The sequence below is a fragment of the Aquarana catesbeiana genome, linkage group LG13 (genome assembly GCF_042186555.1).
Source record: "Aquarana catesbeiana isolate 2022-GZ linkage group LG13, ASM4218655v1, whole genome shotgun sequence".
Classification (NCBI taxonomy): Eukaryota; Metazoa; Chordata; class Amphibia; order Anura; family Ranidae; genus Aquarana; species Aquarana catesbeiana.
In genome coordinates, this window is record NC_133336.1 from 178068914 (window position 1) to 178085316 (window position 16403).

At 45.2% G+C, this 16403-nt stretch overlaps 1 protein-coding gene across 1 annotated transcript in view; it reads left to right on the top strand.

Annotated features, from left to right (window-relative positions):
- LOC141117770 (uncharacterized) overlaps positions 1-16403 on the top strand; it is a 38795-nt gene that overhangs the window by 1304 nt on the left and 21088 nt on the right. The window contains exon 2 of the mRNA XM_073610798.1: positions 12583-12888. Within this exon, the coding sequence (XP_073466899.1) occupies positions 12583-12888 (306 nt within the window). The remainder of the gene's footprint in view (positions 1-12582; positions 12889-16403) is intronic.

Here is a 16403-nt window from a genome sequence, read left to right on the forward strand (position 1 = left end):
TGGAGGTGTGTTTGGGGTCATTATCATGTTGGAATACTGCTCTGCGGCCCAATCTCCAAAGGGAGGGAATGCTCTGCTTCAGTATGTTACAGTACATGTTGGAATTCATGGTTCCCTCAATGAACTGTAGCTCCCCAGTGCTGGCAGCACTCACCCCAGACCATGACACTCCCACCACCATGCTTGACTGTAAGCAAGACACACTTGTCTTTGTACTCCTTACCTGGTTGCCGCAATCTAAATCAAATAAGTTTATCTTGGTCTCATCAGACCACAGGACATGGTTCCAGTAATCCATGTCCTTAGTCTACTTGTCTTCAGCAAACTGTTTGCGGGCTTTCTTGTGCAATATCTTTAGAAGAGGCTTCCTTCTGGGACGACAGCCATACAGACCAATTTGATGCAGTGTGAGGCGTATGGTCTGAACACTGACAGGCTGAACCCCCACCCCTTCAATCTCTACAGCAATGCTGGCAGCACTCATACATCTATTTCCCAAAGACAACCTCTGGATATGGTGCTGAGCACGTGCACTCAACTTCTTTGGTCGACCATGGCGAGGCCTGTTCTGAGTGGAACCTGTCCTATTAAATGGCTGCAGCTCAGTTTCAGGGTCTTGGCAACCTTCTTATGGCCTAGGCCATCTTTATGTAGAGCAACAATTCTTTTTTTCAGATCCTCAGTGTTCTTTGCCATGAGGTGCCATGTTGAACTTCCAATGACCAGTATGAGAGAGTGAGAGCGATAACACCAAATTTAACATGCCTGCTTCCCATTCACACCTGAGACCTTGTAACGCTAACGAGTCACATCACACCGGGAAGGGAAAATGGCTAATTGGGCCAAATTTGGACATTTTCACTTAGGAGTGTACTTACTTTTGTTGCCAGCGGTTTAGACATTAATGGCTGTGTGTTGAGTTATTTTGAGTGGACAGCAAATTTACACTGTTATACAAGTTGTGCACTCACTACTTTGCATTGTAACAAAGTGTAATTTCTTCAGTGTTGTCACATGAAAAGATATAATAAAATATTTACAAAAATGTGAGGGGTGTACTCACTTTTGTGAGATACTGTATGTATGCCATGCATAAACCCACTTGTCTACACTCCAGAAAGGGGGGAGACAACATGGGTCTCCAGTTAAATATTAGATAAAGAATAGTAATTACATGCCCCTGTTGAACAGGGTCAGAAAAAATTGGGCCTTTGGTGGTGGACGGTGTGGTGGTGTTGCCACAACACTGTAAGGCCTCACAGTTACTCTTGGTGGGTGCAGAAACAGGTCCTGCTGTGAAATATTAGATCAAGAATTGTTATTACATGACCCTGTTAAACAGGGGCTGAAAAATTGGGCCTAAGGCACTGGTGCTGTTGCCACAACACTGCAATTCCTCACAGATACTCTAGTTGGAGCACAGGAATGAGCCCTGCTGCAAAGTATTGCATCAAAAAGTGTAATTACACGCCCCTTTTAAACAGTGGCTGAAAAATTGGGCCTTAGGCACTGGTGCTGGTGCCACAACACTGCAACCCCTCACATATACTTTAGTTGGAGCGCAGGAATGAGCCCTGCTGCAAAGTATTGCATCAAAAATTGTAATTACACGCCCCTTTTAAACAGGGGCTGAAAAATTGGGCCTTAGCCACTGGTGGCAGTGCCCAGAACCAAAAATGTTCTTACAAGCTATCAGCATGAACATTGAGGAGGAAGAGGATAGTCACTCAGCATAACAGGATAGTCACTCAGGTGCTTGGTAGCTGGTGATCCAAGACTGATTCATTTTTATGAAGGTCAGCCGATCGACCGATTCGGTGGACAGGGGCACCCTGTGATTGGTTACAAAGCCTCCAGCAGCACTGAATGTGCGTTCCGAAAGAACGCTGGATGCAGGACAGGCCAGTAGATCAATTGCATACTGTGCAAGCTTTGGACAGTGATCCATCCTCAAGACCCAGTAACCCAGAGGATTTTCGATGGGAAAGGTATCCAAGTTTGATCTTGCCCCTAGGTATTCCTGCACCATGTGAATCAGACGCTGGAGATGGTTGCTGGAACCGATCATACCTTGGGACTGCGGACTAAAAAATTGTCTGAACGCATCGGTCAGACGGCCACCTTCTCCACGACTCCTTCTGTGACTGACCAAAGCCTCAGCAACACGTTGTCCAGGAGGACCAGGAAATTGTAACCTCCCAGGCTCTGGAAATGCGTTGCACAAACCTTTCTGCAAGGCCCCCCGAAGATTTTTCATCCTCTGCTCCCTCTGCGACGGCAAGATAAGGTCCGCAACCTTACCCTTGTAACGTGGATCAAGGAGGTTTGCCAGCCAGTAATTATCCCTCTCCTTGATACCACAAATATGAAGATCCTTCCGCAGGCTTTGCAGGATCAGGGAGGCCATCCAGTGTAGGTTTGCTGAGGCATTCGGTCCGGAGTCCTCTGGGTCACTAAGAACGACATGATCTGCAGCCACCTCCCCCCAGCCACGTACAAGTCCATGGGTTTCTTCAGACTGTAAATGATTCCTTGAAGACTGCTGCTGATGCTGAATGCTAGGCTCCACCTCCATGCTGACACAATCCTCCTCCTCTTCCTGTGTGATCGGCGGGCACGCAGGAACACTATCTGGATAAAGGGGGCCTGGAGAGCTAAGGAAGTCCTCCTCTTCCTGCCTCTGTTCTGCCTCAAGTGCCCTGTCCATTATTCCACGCAGCGTGTGCTCCAACAGGTGGACAAGAAGGAGGGACAGTGTCACTGATGCATGCACTGTCACTGCTCACCATCCTCGTGGTCTCCTTAAATGGTGACAGGACAGTGCATGCATCCCTGATCATGGCCCACTGGCGTGGGGAAAAAAAACCAAGCTCCCCTGACCCTGTCCTGGTGCCATAGTCGCACAGGTACTCATTGATGGCCCTCTGCTGCGTGTGCAGCTGCTGCAGCATGGCCAACATTGAGTTCCACCTGGTGGGCATGTCACAGATTAGGCGGTTCTTGGGCAGGTTAAATTCCTTTTGGAGGTCAGCCAGCCGAGCACTGGCATTATATGACCAGCGGAAATGCACACAGACTTACCTGGCCTGCCTCAGGACATCCTGTAAGCCTGGGTGCCTGCCCAAGAACCGCTGCACCACCACGTTACGGACGTGAGCCAAACAGGGCGCATGGGTCAGTTGTCCCTGTCAGAGGGCGGAGAGGAGGTTGGTGCCATTGTAGCAACCCACCATTCCTGGCTTAAGCTGGCGTGGCGTCAACTACCTCTGAGCCTGCCCCTGCAGAGCTAACAGAATCTCTGCCCCAGTGTGGCTCCTGTCGCCCAAGAACACCAGCTCAAGCACCGCATGGCATCTTTTTGCCTGCGTGCTTGTGTAGCCCCTTGAACACCTACGGAGCGCCGCTGGTTCCGAGGACAAATCAGCACAGGAAGAGGCCATGGAGGAAGAAGAAGAGGAGGGGGTGGAGGGGAGAGGTGTGGCAGAATCACCACTAGTAGAATTTTGGAGGCGTGGTGGCAGAACAACCTCCAACACTACTGCACCCTGTCCTGCATCCTTTCCAGCTGCCAGCAGAGTCACCCAGTGCGCGGTGAAAGATAGGTAACGTCCCTGTCCATGACTGCTGGACCATGAGTCAGCGGTAATATGCACCTTACCGCTGACCGCCCTGTCCAGCGAGGCATGGACATTGCCTTCCACATGCAGGTAGAGAGCCGGAATCGCCTTCCGTGAAAAAAAGTGGCGTTTGGGAACCTGCCACTGAGGTACCGCACATTCCACAAACTCACGGAAGGGGGCAGAGTCTACCAACTGAAAAGGCAGCAGTTGAACTGCTAGCAATTTAGCCAAGCTAGCATTCAACCACTGGGCATGTGGATGGCTGGGAGTGAACTTCTTTCGCCGGTGGAGCAACTGGGGTAGGGAAATCTGCCTGCTAGAATCAGACGTTGGTGTATGGATAGCAGATTGCCCACAAGTACTTGGCAGTGGCACACCTGATTCTACACCTTCATTCCTCTCAGTGCAGGTTTCTGAGAGGACTAAAGGTATAGTGGGGTTGGAGATCCCAGCTGATGAGGAGGAGCAAGGAGAGGTCCGCTTTGTTCTTTGGTGTGAGTCTTTTAGGTAGTGTTGCCAATGGGCTGCATGGGAGCTCGACATATGTCTGATTAAGCATGTGGTGCCCAAGCGCTTGCTGTCTGGTCCACGCTTGATACGCTTCAGACATATGTTGCAAATAGCAGCGGTGCGATCTGCTGCACACGTCTCAAAAAAGGCCCACACCAAAGAACTTTTGGAATAAAGTGCAGAGACAGCAGCGCCCTACACTTGCGGAGCTATGCGGTGGGATGCAGTCAGTTGGCTGCCCTTAAGCTGGCCCCTGGAGGACATCCTGCCTCATTGGAGATGTGCCTCCTCCTCCTCCTCCTCTGCCTCCTCTCTCCTATCAGGCACCCATGTAGAGTCGGTGAGCTCATCATCCCCTCCCTCCTCGTCACTGGAGCAAACCTGGCAGTTTGCTGCAGCTGGGGGAACATGACTGCCAGTTTGTTGTCCTTCTTGGGCAACCCCTCTCTCTGGGCTCACGTTACTGCCTTCCTCAAGCTGGGTACCATCATTGGAGCCTTCAAAACTCTGCACATCCTCCTGCAGCATGTACCCGACACTGTGGTCGAACAGTTCGGGGGACTCCTCTGGTGGGGCTAGGGAAGGAGTAACTGATGATGACCTCGAGTCCAAGGAATAGGCCACTTTGGCACCTGCATTGGCAGCCAAGGTAGCCTGGGTGACAGAGGATGAGGAGGATGAGGAGGATGAGGACGGCTTGGTCATCCACTCTACCAACTCTTCGGCATGTTGTGGCTCAACACGGCCAGCTGCCGAAAAAAAGGACAAGCATGCCCCATGGCCACGTGCTGATGAGGATGCACCGTGTCTACAACCAGCACTGTTGCCTCTAGACACAGAGCTTGCCCTCTTTTATTGGCCTGTGACTGTCTGCCTCTCTGGCCTTCCAGACATACTGTCTTTGATGTATTGGAACAGGTACACAAGGAATGGCCTGCAGTTAGATGTAGCTGTACAAAGCTGGGATGTATATATGTACTGATTATACTGCAGCTAGCTGAATCGCCTGCTTGCCTGTAGTTTTATTAGGAAGAGAACACCAGCAATTGTCTGCAGTTAGCTTTAGTTGCACACTGTGCACAGGATACAGTACACTGACTGAAAATACTGCAGCTGCCTGCCTGTGGTATTATTAGTAAGAGAACACCAGCAATTGTCTGCAGTTAGCTTTAGTTGCACCCTGTGCACAGGATACAGTATACTGACTGAAAATACTGGAGCTGCCTGCCTGTTGTATTATTAGGAAGAGAACACCGGCAATTGTCTGCAGTTTGCTTTAGTTGTACACTGTGCACAGGATACAGTACACTGACTGAAAATACTGCAGCTGCCTGCCTGTAAGTATATTAGGAAGAGAACACCAGCAATTGTCTGCAGTTAGCTTTAGTTGCACACTGTGCACAGGATACAGTACACTGACTGAAAATACTGCAGCTGCCTGCCTGGGGTATTAATAGGAAGAGAACACCAGCAATTGTCTGCAGTTTGCTTTAGTTGCACACTGTGCACAGGATACAGTACACTGACTGAAAAACTGCAGCTGCCTGCCTGTAAGTATGTTAGGAAGAGAACACCAGCAATTGTCTGCAGTTTGCTTTAGTTGCTCACTGTGCACAGGATAGAGTACACTGACTGAAAATACTGCAGCTGCCTGCCTGTGGTATTATTAGGAAGAGAACACCAGCAATTGTTTGCAGTTTACTTTAGTTGCACAGTGTGCACAGGATACAGTACACTGACTGAAAATACTGCAGCTGCCTGCCCGTGGTATTATTAGGAAGAGAACACCAGCAATTGTCTGCAGTTAGCTTTAGTTGCACACTGTGCACAGGATACAGTACACTGACTGAAAATACTTCAGCTGCCTGCCTGTAAGTATATTAGGAAGAGAATAACGGATCTAGCTAATCTGAAGTTTGACTCGAACATCGGCCGTTCGACCGTTCGTCGTGTGTGTGTATATATATATATATATATATATATATATATATATGTATATATATAACACCTGGGATGCATATATATACTAAATACACTGACTGCAGCTAACTGACTCGCCTGCCTGCTATATCTAACTCAAATGAAATGACACTGTCTCTCTCTCTCTCTCTATCTCTCAGCACGCTGGAACACACTACACAAGGCCGACTTCCAGGCGGCCTTATATAGTGTGGGGCCTGTACTAAATCCCCTGAGGCATAATTGGCCAAAGCCACCCTGCCTTTGGCCAATTATGGGTCTCCGTTCTTACCGCGCTGTGATTGGCCAAAGCATGCGGGTCATAGTGCATGCTTAGCCAATCATCAGCCAGCAATGCACTACGATGCCTCAGTGAATTATGGGCCGAGACGCGCCACTCGAATTTGGCACGAATGGTCCATAATGTTTGTAATTCGACGAACGGTCGAACGGCCGATGTTCGAGTCAAACTTACGTTCGACTCGAACTCGAAGCTCATCCCTACTCAAGAGGTAGTATAGATATATCTTCCTTTCTCCTCCACCGTCCCTCAATCAAAATGAATAGGCATCCATTGTGTAGTATTAAAACTTAAGACCTTTTTTAAACAGCATGCACTTACATTTAAACGCGTGTCATCACTAACACATTAACACATTACTTCCTCAGGGGTCCATGAGGAAGTCACAGTTTTGGTGGAGAAAAGTGTGAAGATCGATGAATTTGTCTTATCACATATGAACTTTGTTTGAATATCATTAGACAGACTTTATGTTTAACACTTCAATAGATGAGCGGATACATTTTTTGATGTTGCAAATTTTTTGAACAAGCGCAACCAATAGACAATTATACATTCAGTATAATATCAAGTTGTGGGAACACAATTACTTGGTTGCAGCTGTTTAATGTTAGTTTTTAAAATGATAGCGTGGGATCACACATTGGTTTATTTTATTTTAAATTACCAGAATTATGATATATTCTTAAGCCCACTTAAGACTGTCAAATAAGACCTGACCTTAAGAGCTAAGGGAATAGCCCCATCTGTTTTATGGCATGTGCAGATAATGTCTGAATCCTCAAAAAACTGTAACAGTAAACCTTGGGTAGTCCCTAATGAGCTGTCTATCAAAAGAGACCAGATGTTCTGAAATGTTTTTGAAGTACCGCAACCCATGTAAGTCAATTTCTGAAATGATAGCACAACATCTTTGCCAGCCCCTCTTCCAGGGTGGATGGAGGATGCCACATTAATTTTCATGCAGTAAAAAGGGCCCAGGATACCACGATTAGAACAGAACAGGGCAAGGAAGTGTTGAGATGTTTGAGTATCCTAAAATACAAGTAAGGGAGTTATTGGCAAGATTTGTATTGAATACCATATTCACATATCATATTACTTTGTCCCAGTATTTCACCAGATTTGGACACCTCCATATTAGATGTACTAGATAACCCTGCTCTGCTCTGCATTTAACGTATCTTGTGTCGCCTGTCAGTGCCAAAATTCTGAATGCCAGTTATTCACTAGGGGGAGAACTCCTTGGGTAATAAAAGATGGATCACAGGCTCATAGATCACAGACTCAGCAATAGCATGCAATGCCAAGCTGCAACAAGCAAGGCTAGGAGACTATTAACATGCATTAAAATGAATATTTACTCCAGACATAAAACCATAATTCTACTACTTTACAAAAATCTGGTTTGGCTGCATGTTGAGTATGCTGTCCAGCTTTAGTCACCAGTCCTTTAGGAGGGATACGATGGAACTGGAGAGACTCTAGAGAAAGTTAAAAATAAGAGGGCTGGAGGACCTCAGTTATGAGAAACTATAAAATGAATCTTCCAGGAGAAGATAAAAGGAGACATGATATTTAGCACAGTCTGTCAATTCCTAATGGGGCGTACACACGGTCGGACTTTTCGTCGACAAAAGTCCAACGGACGCCGATGGACTAAAGCTGGCTGGTAATCCGATCGTGTGTGGGCTTCTCCGGACTTTTAGCAGACTTTTTCAGCCTCAAATCCGACGGACTTTAGATTTGAAACATGCTTCAAATCCTTACGTCGTAACTACGACGGACCCCGAAATCCGCTCGTCTGTGTGCTAGTCCGACGGACAAAAACCCATGCTAGGGCAGCTATTGGCTACTGGCTATGAACTTCCTCATTTTAGTCCGGTGTACGTCATCACGTACAAATCGGTCGGACTTTTGTGTGGTCGTGTGTAGGCAAGTCCGTTCGTTAGAAAGTCTGCCGCAAGTCCGCCGAAAGTCCGCCGGAAGTCTGTCGGACAGGCTGTCGGACTTTTGTAGACGAAAAGTCCGACCGTGTGTACGCCCCATAAAAGTTGTTTGATGGTATTTCACATTTTCCCCATGAAGTAGCTAAAACATATTTTGTAGGAGGGTGAGCATTGGTTAGATGGATCCCACCTTACTAGACGCTGTAGCTAAATGCAAAGAAATTAATCCATGGGCCTGGGGTTTGTAAATTATCCCATTTCCTTTAAGTGTTGTAGAGCCTTTAGGTCTGTTCTAGGTTTTTTTTTCCAGATCAAGTCCTTATATATAACATTTATTTATTTTTATTTTTTTAACTATAACTGAGGGATCCATCAGGGAGAATTACTCAGTAAATAAAGAAATTGTGGCATCCAAACAATTTTTAGTAGATTAACTTTACATTCCACAGAAGGAGGAAGTAGCTTTGAACTCCTGTAATTGGTTTGAGATGTTTAGGGAGATGTAATCAGATATTACAGAGTTACAGATATGGATGAACAGGTCATAGACAATACTTTAATATTAGCCAGGGATCCCAAAAGAGGGTGTGGCAAGGGGTCTATTGGGAGGAGATTCAATTTACCTAGTTCTCCACAGCACATTTGTAGCCATGTACTTGGCTAAAGACAGCAATTTAGGACACTGTGCTACAGTGCTTGCTCTCTGTGCTTCCAAAGGACTTCAGCTGAATGGGTTAACACTACCTTGCCTCCATCCACCGGGGGGAGCTGACAAGCAAAAGCATTCCAAGAGATTTGATAGCAGGATTGAATCGTGGGAGATGACGTTTGGGAAATAAACTTTACTATGGCAGTCTATGGATTATTGGACCTCAATTCCCAATGCGAGCCAGATATAAGGGGAGAGGGAGTTGTATTTTCTCAAGCTCAATACCAAAGAACTTTCTCACTTTGCTGTGAGAAGACCGAGGTGTGCACATTGCTGCTCCTGTGTGGACTGGGGTTGCTTCAGGCACATCCAGAAGTGAGCTGACATCAGTGGGACTCCTGTTGCTGTATTGCTGGAACTGTTAAGAGGACACTGCTGCAATAAACCTGTTCCTGTTAGCAGAGACTGAGCATATAGGGACTAGACATCTAACTAGCAGCCTTGTTTACTGCACGCAGACTTTACTGGGACTGTACGCATGTGCACCACCATAAAGACTGAGCCCCTACGCTAGACAGCTGAACTAAGGCTAACGACTACTCATTCAGATTGCTGCTTCACAAGAACTTTGCCTATTATCCCTCTTTAGGGAGATTTACCTTTCATAGCTGCCATTCATATACGTATAGTGCACTCTAAAATTAATATAGCCTTCTGTTCACAGAGGAGTTAATGCAGTATTGATTATCAATGCTGTTACTGTTTTCTAATACCATTATGTATTGCTGATTTTGTGGATTACCAAGTTTACTCTAATTTAGCTGTGTAGAACTCCATTCTATGCTGTTATAGCTTAGCGAACATATTGTCTAGTGCAGTGTTTCTCAACTGGGTTTCCGCAAAGAGTCCTCAGGGGTGCCGTGGCAAGAAGACAAAAAACTGTCCCAACCCTTGTACATTTGGATCTGAGAGTGATCCTGTGTTAACTCTTGTATACAGGAGGAAGAAAGCACAGTCCACACCTCCTTCCAACTCCCTGCTCTTCCCTGCTGCCATCCTTACCAAAGTCTGCAACCTAGAAAGTTGTGCGGGCTGCCCATCCGTGTCTCACAAACTGTTAAAGTCATTGGTTGCTAAGGACATGTCGGGCGCACCCACACAGCTTTCTGGGTTGCAAACTATAGTACAGATAGCAGCAGAAAAACATAGTCTTGAAGGGTATTTTGTGTGAGCAGCAGGGGTTTAATACTTACCCCTTCTGCCGCCCCCTGGCGCTGATCTCCGCTTTCAGGAGTTTTACTAGGTGAATCATCTTCAGCATCTAAAACACTTCCAAGTGTGTTCGATTCCTGCCCCCCCCCCCCCCCCCCCCACTGCACTCTGTTGCACCATCTACTGGCATAGATAGTAGTTATGGCGCATTAGCATAGAGTCTGCTGATCCCCATATGTACAAAGCGTTTATGTATGGATTTCAGCAGGAAAAGTAAAAACTCCTCAAATGGAAATTCCTGGCTGAATTCTTGCTGATCTCCAAACACTGTGCAGCACCTCTATGAGACTGAAGGATATTTAGGAGTACAAATAAAAATAGCAGAGGGCATGATCTGAGTGTAGTAAGTAAGGTACATTTATTAACAGAAACAGCAAATTGGCAACTCACATATATCCAGTAAAGGCTAACTTATAATCAAAGTCAGGCTTGGGTGTTGTAGATCCCAGCACAGTAGTGAGACAGATTCCAGTCCAGGATAAAGAGGTCAGGTCTGTCAGCTGGGTATACCTATAAGGGTAAGAAAACACCACAAGGCACCAGACTGTGCATCATATAAAGGCATGGTAAACATAAAGTGGGCACCTCACAGTTATGTGGAAGAATCAGTGTGTTTTAATGAGTCTAGGTCCGCAACTCAATAGTATCCTTATCAGTTATATCCTATTCCAAAACAAAGTTTGGCTCGAGAAGGAGGCTGGACCACCTCAAAACATGTTGCCACACACCCCCTTTAGTGATGTTTATGGACGTGACGTCACTTCCGGTCTGCTGTGCACTCCACCAGCTACTTTCTGATTCCACCAGCATCTGAATCATACCTCCCCACTTTTTGAGATGGGTATGGGGGACACCTATTATCAAAAATATGTAAGTGTAGGACACACCCCCTGCCACACCCCCTTGAAGGAGAATTATACGAAAAATTATTAGTTAAACCCACAAGTGCTTTTTTTTACTACTACTATTCCTTTGTATTGGCTTTTGACATTTACAAACGCAGCCATTTAGAAACTGGATGAAAGGTTTAGCACTGGGAAACACTTTTTGAAAGATAAAAAATGCATTTTATATATAGATCAGACCAAAATGAGGGACAAATGAGGAGAAAAGAGAGAGTTTGTTCCAAATGAGGGTCAGTCCCTCAAAATCAGGGACAATTGGGAACTGTGTCTGAATGTTACCAACAAAACCTCTGCCAAACTGGGAAATTTGGAACAGGACACACTTGTGGATGTGGATACTATGGAACTGTGGACCTGGACTCTTTGATATGTACTGATTCTTCCACATATCTGTGAGTTGCCCACTGTATGTGTGTGTACCATGCCTTTACATGCTGCACTTAGTCTGGCACTCTCTAAAGTTTTCTCTTAGCCTGAGAGGTGTACCCAGCTGACAGCCCTGAACACTTTATCCTGGACTGGAATCTGGCTCACTACTGTGCTGAGATCTACAGCACCCAAGCCTGACTTTAATTATAAGTGAACACTGAATGAGTGACACCACTGGGCGGGCAGAGCTTTGCACGACCATGTTTTGATTTTTTTCTTCATTTTGATAGCAGGTACGGGGAGAAGATCCCCTCTAGTTGTCAGTTCAGGGTATCGGGGGGAGGGGGGGAGGGAATGGGGGGGAATATGGGTGTAACATGTTACACCCATATATCCTTTAAAAGCAAAAAGGAACTATTTTTTTGTTTATATAATAAAAAATAAAAAACCCAGTGGTGATCAAATACCACTAAAAGAAAGATCTATTTGTGTAAAAGAAGGATTTCAATTTGTTTGGGTACAGTGTTGCATGACCGTACAATTACTAGTTAAAGTAGCACAGTGTCCTATAGCGAAAAATGGCCTGGTCATGAAGGGGGTAAAACCTTCCAGAGCTGAAGTGGTCAAACTCCATACACAGCCACAGAGGCTGTATAGCAGCATAATTCCAGCAATGGCTAGCATTTATTGGTCAATGTGGTCATGTGACAGCACTGACCAATGAGAGTCTCTTTTTACTTCTGAGACACAAGAAAAAAATCTCATTGGTCAGTGCCCATTGACCATGGTAACGGTAAACAAATGCATACATATAATTTTCAACTGTGCATTTAGCTATATTTCTAGAGTTATGATTTCAAGCAAAAATCTTGAACAAAATATATCCTACAGGTGACATTCATTTTTTAGGCATTACCATGAAATAGTTACAGGTATATTTGTTCTCAAACAAAGAGATGTATATTTGCCTTAGAAATAACACTTGAAGTGTACAGGATCTGACTAGATAATTGACTTTGTTAACTCCTTCTCCCATGCATGTCTTTAGATAGCCCCAGGACCAACAGCACTGTGACACTGTTGGCTTCTTCACTGCCTCCTTCTGACACCCTTCTTCTGGCTTGTGCAATAAATGTGAGTTGTAACATCACTCAATTGACATGGAATATCTCTGGAATATACCACAAAGGTAAAATGATCTGTAGGGAAGGACATGATAGGAATTGGACTTGTGTAAACCTGATCTCACTATCAAGTCACTTATGGAGCTACAGAGATAATGTGATCTGTGAAGTTTGGTGCAATTCTTCTCCTATCCAGGTCCAATGGAGGATTCCAGAAAAAGGTACAAGAGGTAAGCCTTTGTTAAAAAAAAAAAGTAAAGAACCTGAATACTAAAGCGCTATGGGGCCCAGATCCACACAATGGCAAACTAATACCATTTCAGTGCAGGAAGATTTTATAGACCAATTCTATAGCATAAGACAAACAAAACAACTGCCCATCTGAGCTACGTACTAAACGTTGGTAAGTTCCTAGCTAACAAGGATGTGGACCTAGGAATAGAGGCCTCATCCCACATGAAGCTCAAACTAAAAGTTTGTTTCCTCCATCTCATTCTTAAACTCTATAGCCCTGCACTATGTATTTGTGTTCTTTATTTAACCAAAAACTTTTTATTAGGAGCTTTGACTGCTAAATTTTGGTTAATCACTATTTTTTTTTTTTTTTTTCTTGTATTCCTAAAAATTAGGACTTTTTTCTTAAACCACTTCAGGTCAGCATGTTACATTTCAACCTTTCCTGTCCAGACCACCTTTCAGTTTTCAGTGTTACTTGGTCTATCAACATTGTACCCAACTGATTTTTAAAATTATTTTTGATACAGATAGAACTTTCTTTTGGGGGTATTTAATAACCATTGTTTTTTTTTTTTTTTGCTGTGTAAAGGAAAAAAAAGACAAACTTTGGTGAAAAAAACTGTTACTTCATAGTGAAACACATAAAAAATAACAGGACAATAATAAAAACCCCAACCCCAAGGTCTAATTTTTTGGCATACTTTTATCGAAAGGAATAAACATACATACATTGAGGTGGTTAAAATATCAATTGAGGAGAGGCGTGGTCTGCCAGCGAGCGTGATGGCCGCTTAGACTCAGAGCGCCATATCCTGGGGAGAGCTCCGAAGCAACACGGCCCACATCCACGGACAATCTACTGCCATCTAGCTTCCTAAGGCACCGGACACCCTCTCACATCAGGTCCCACAAAAGAAAAGAGGACGCCCGGCCAAAGAAACTGACAGCCTTCTTTCTGAAAACATCTCCTCAGGTCAGTGCTGCTCAAAATGGTGCCGCCATGACTGCAGCGCGGACCTCATACACAGATCTCCCTGATGACTTGGAGGGAGATCAGGAGTCACAATTGCTCCCCCTGTCCCCTGATCACTCGGCCAGTGGAAGCCCGCATTCAGGGAGCCCGGCAAAGGCCCACATGAGGCTTGATGATCTCCCATCTCCAGCACAGAGTGAGGCCTACCTGATTAACCCCCTCCATTCAAACCAGGCCCTTGAAATCCTCAGTGGCTGCTTATCCTACATCAGGACTAGGGATGAGCTTTGTGTTCGAGTCGAACCCATGTTCGACTCGAACATCGGCTGTTCGGTCGTTTGCCGAATTCCGAACGTTTCTGGCGGAAATAGCCAAAGAGAAATAGGGGAAAATCAGCTGTACACGGCGCCTGTAAGAGGGCCCCTCGCGGGCTCGCTTCACTCACCACGCTTCGGGCACGGCCTCGCTTCGCTCGGCTCTTTTAAATTCCCCCTCTAGGTCCACTTGGATGGTCGGGAAGGAACCTGGACCCAGAGCGCAGGCACTGTGTACAGCTGATTGTAGATTTTGTCGTTCGGCTATCTCCGGCGGCTGCTAGTAGTTGGTACTGCGCAGTACAGGGGGGGACTTATCCGCCGAGGGAACTTTCTCGGCAAGACACCGGCGTTGAGATGCATAGATAGACAGGGAGACAGTGTCATTTCATTTGAGTTAGCTAGATTAGGCAGGACAATCAGTGAGTTAGCTGCACTTACAGTGTATTGTGTATATATATGCATCCCAGGTGTTGCATATATATATATATATATATCTATATCTATATATATAGATATAGATATATATATATATACACTGTATTCAGTTTAGCTAGATCCATTCCTGTTATCTTCCTACTGACAGGCAGGCTTGTCTTGTTACAGTATTTACAGCTACCTGAAGAAAATTGCTGGTGTTCTTTTGATCCTATTAGTACCACAGTCAGGCAGCTAGACTATTTACAGTTAGTGTAGTGCATCCTGCTCACAGTGTTCAGCTAAAACTACAAGTTAGTGTAGTGAGACCTCTGCACAGTGTTCATCTAAAGCTACAACTTAGTGTAGTTTGTCCTGCTCACAGTGTTCAGCTAAAACTACAAGTTAGTGTAGTGAGACCTCTGCACAGTGTTCATCTAAAGCTACAAGTTAGTGTAGTGCGTCCTGCTCACAGTGCAGCTAAAACTACAAGTTAGTGTAGTGAGACCTCTGCACAGTGTTCATCTAAAGCTACAAGTTAGTGTAGTGCGTCCTGCTCACAGTGTTCAGCTAAAACTACAAGTTAGTGTGGTGCGTCCTCCTCACAGTGTTCAGCTAAACCTACAAGTTATTTTTTTGCGAGCTATGCACAGTGTTCATCTAAAGCTACAAGTTAGTGTAGTGCATCCTGCTCACAGTGTTCAGCTAAAACTACAAGTTAGTGTAGTGAGACCTCTGCACAGTGTTCATCTAAAACTACAAGTTAGTGTAGTGCGTCCTGCTCACAGTGTTCAGCTAAAACTACAAGTTAGTGTGGTGCGTCCTCCTCACAGTGTTCAGCTAAACCTACAAGTTATTTTTCTGCAAGCTCTGCACAGTGTTCATCTAAAGCTACAAGTTAGTGTAGTGCGTCCTGCTCACAGTGTTCAGCTAAAACTACAAGTTAGTGTAGTGAGACCCCTGCACAGTGTTCATCTAAAGCTACAAGTTAGTGTAGTGCGTCCTGCTCACAGTGTTCAGCTAAAACTACAAGTTAGTGTAGTGAGACCTCTGCACAGTGTTCATCTAAAGCTACAAGTTAGTGTAGTGCGTCCTGCTCACAGTGCAGCTAAAACTACAAGTTAGTGTAGTGAGACCTCTGCACAGTGTTCATCTAAAGCTACAAGTTAGTGTAGTGCGTCCTGCTCACAGTGTTCAGCTAAAACTACAAGTTAGTGTGGTGCGTCCTCCTCATAGTGTTCAGCTAAACCTACAAGTTATTTTTTTGCGAGCTCTGCACAGTGTTCATCTAAAGCTACAAGTTAGTGTAGTGCGTCCTGCTCACAGTGTTCAGCTAAAACTACAAGTTAGTGTAGTGAGACCTCTGCACAGTGTTCATCTAAAGCTACAAGTTAGTGTAGTGCGTCCTGCTCACAGTGTTCAGCTAAAACTACAAGTTAGTGTAGTGAGACCTCTGCACAGTGTTCATCTAAAGCTACAAGTTAGTGTAGTGCGTCCTGCTCACAGTGTTCAGCTAAAACTACAAGTTAGTGTGGTGCGTCCTCCTCACAGTGTTCAGCTAAACCTACAAGTTATTTTTCTGCAAGCTCTGCACAGTGTTCATCTAAAGCTACAAGTTAGTGTAGTGTGTCCTGCTCACAGTGTTCAGCTAAAACTACAAGTTAGTGTAGTGAGACCTCTGCACAGTGTTCATCTAAAACTACAAGTTAGTGTAGTGCGTCCTGCTCACAGTGTTCAGCTAAAACTACAAGTTAGTGTAGTGAGACCCCTGCACAGTGTTCATCTAAAGCTACAAGTTAGTGTA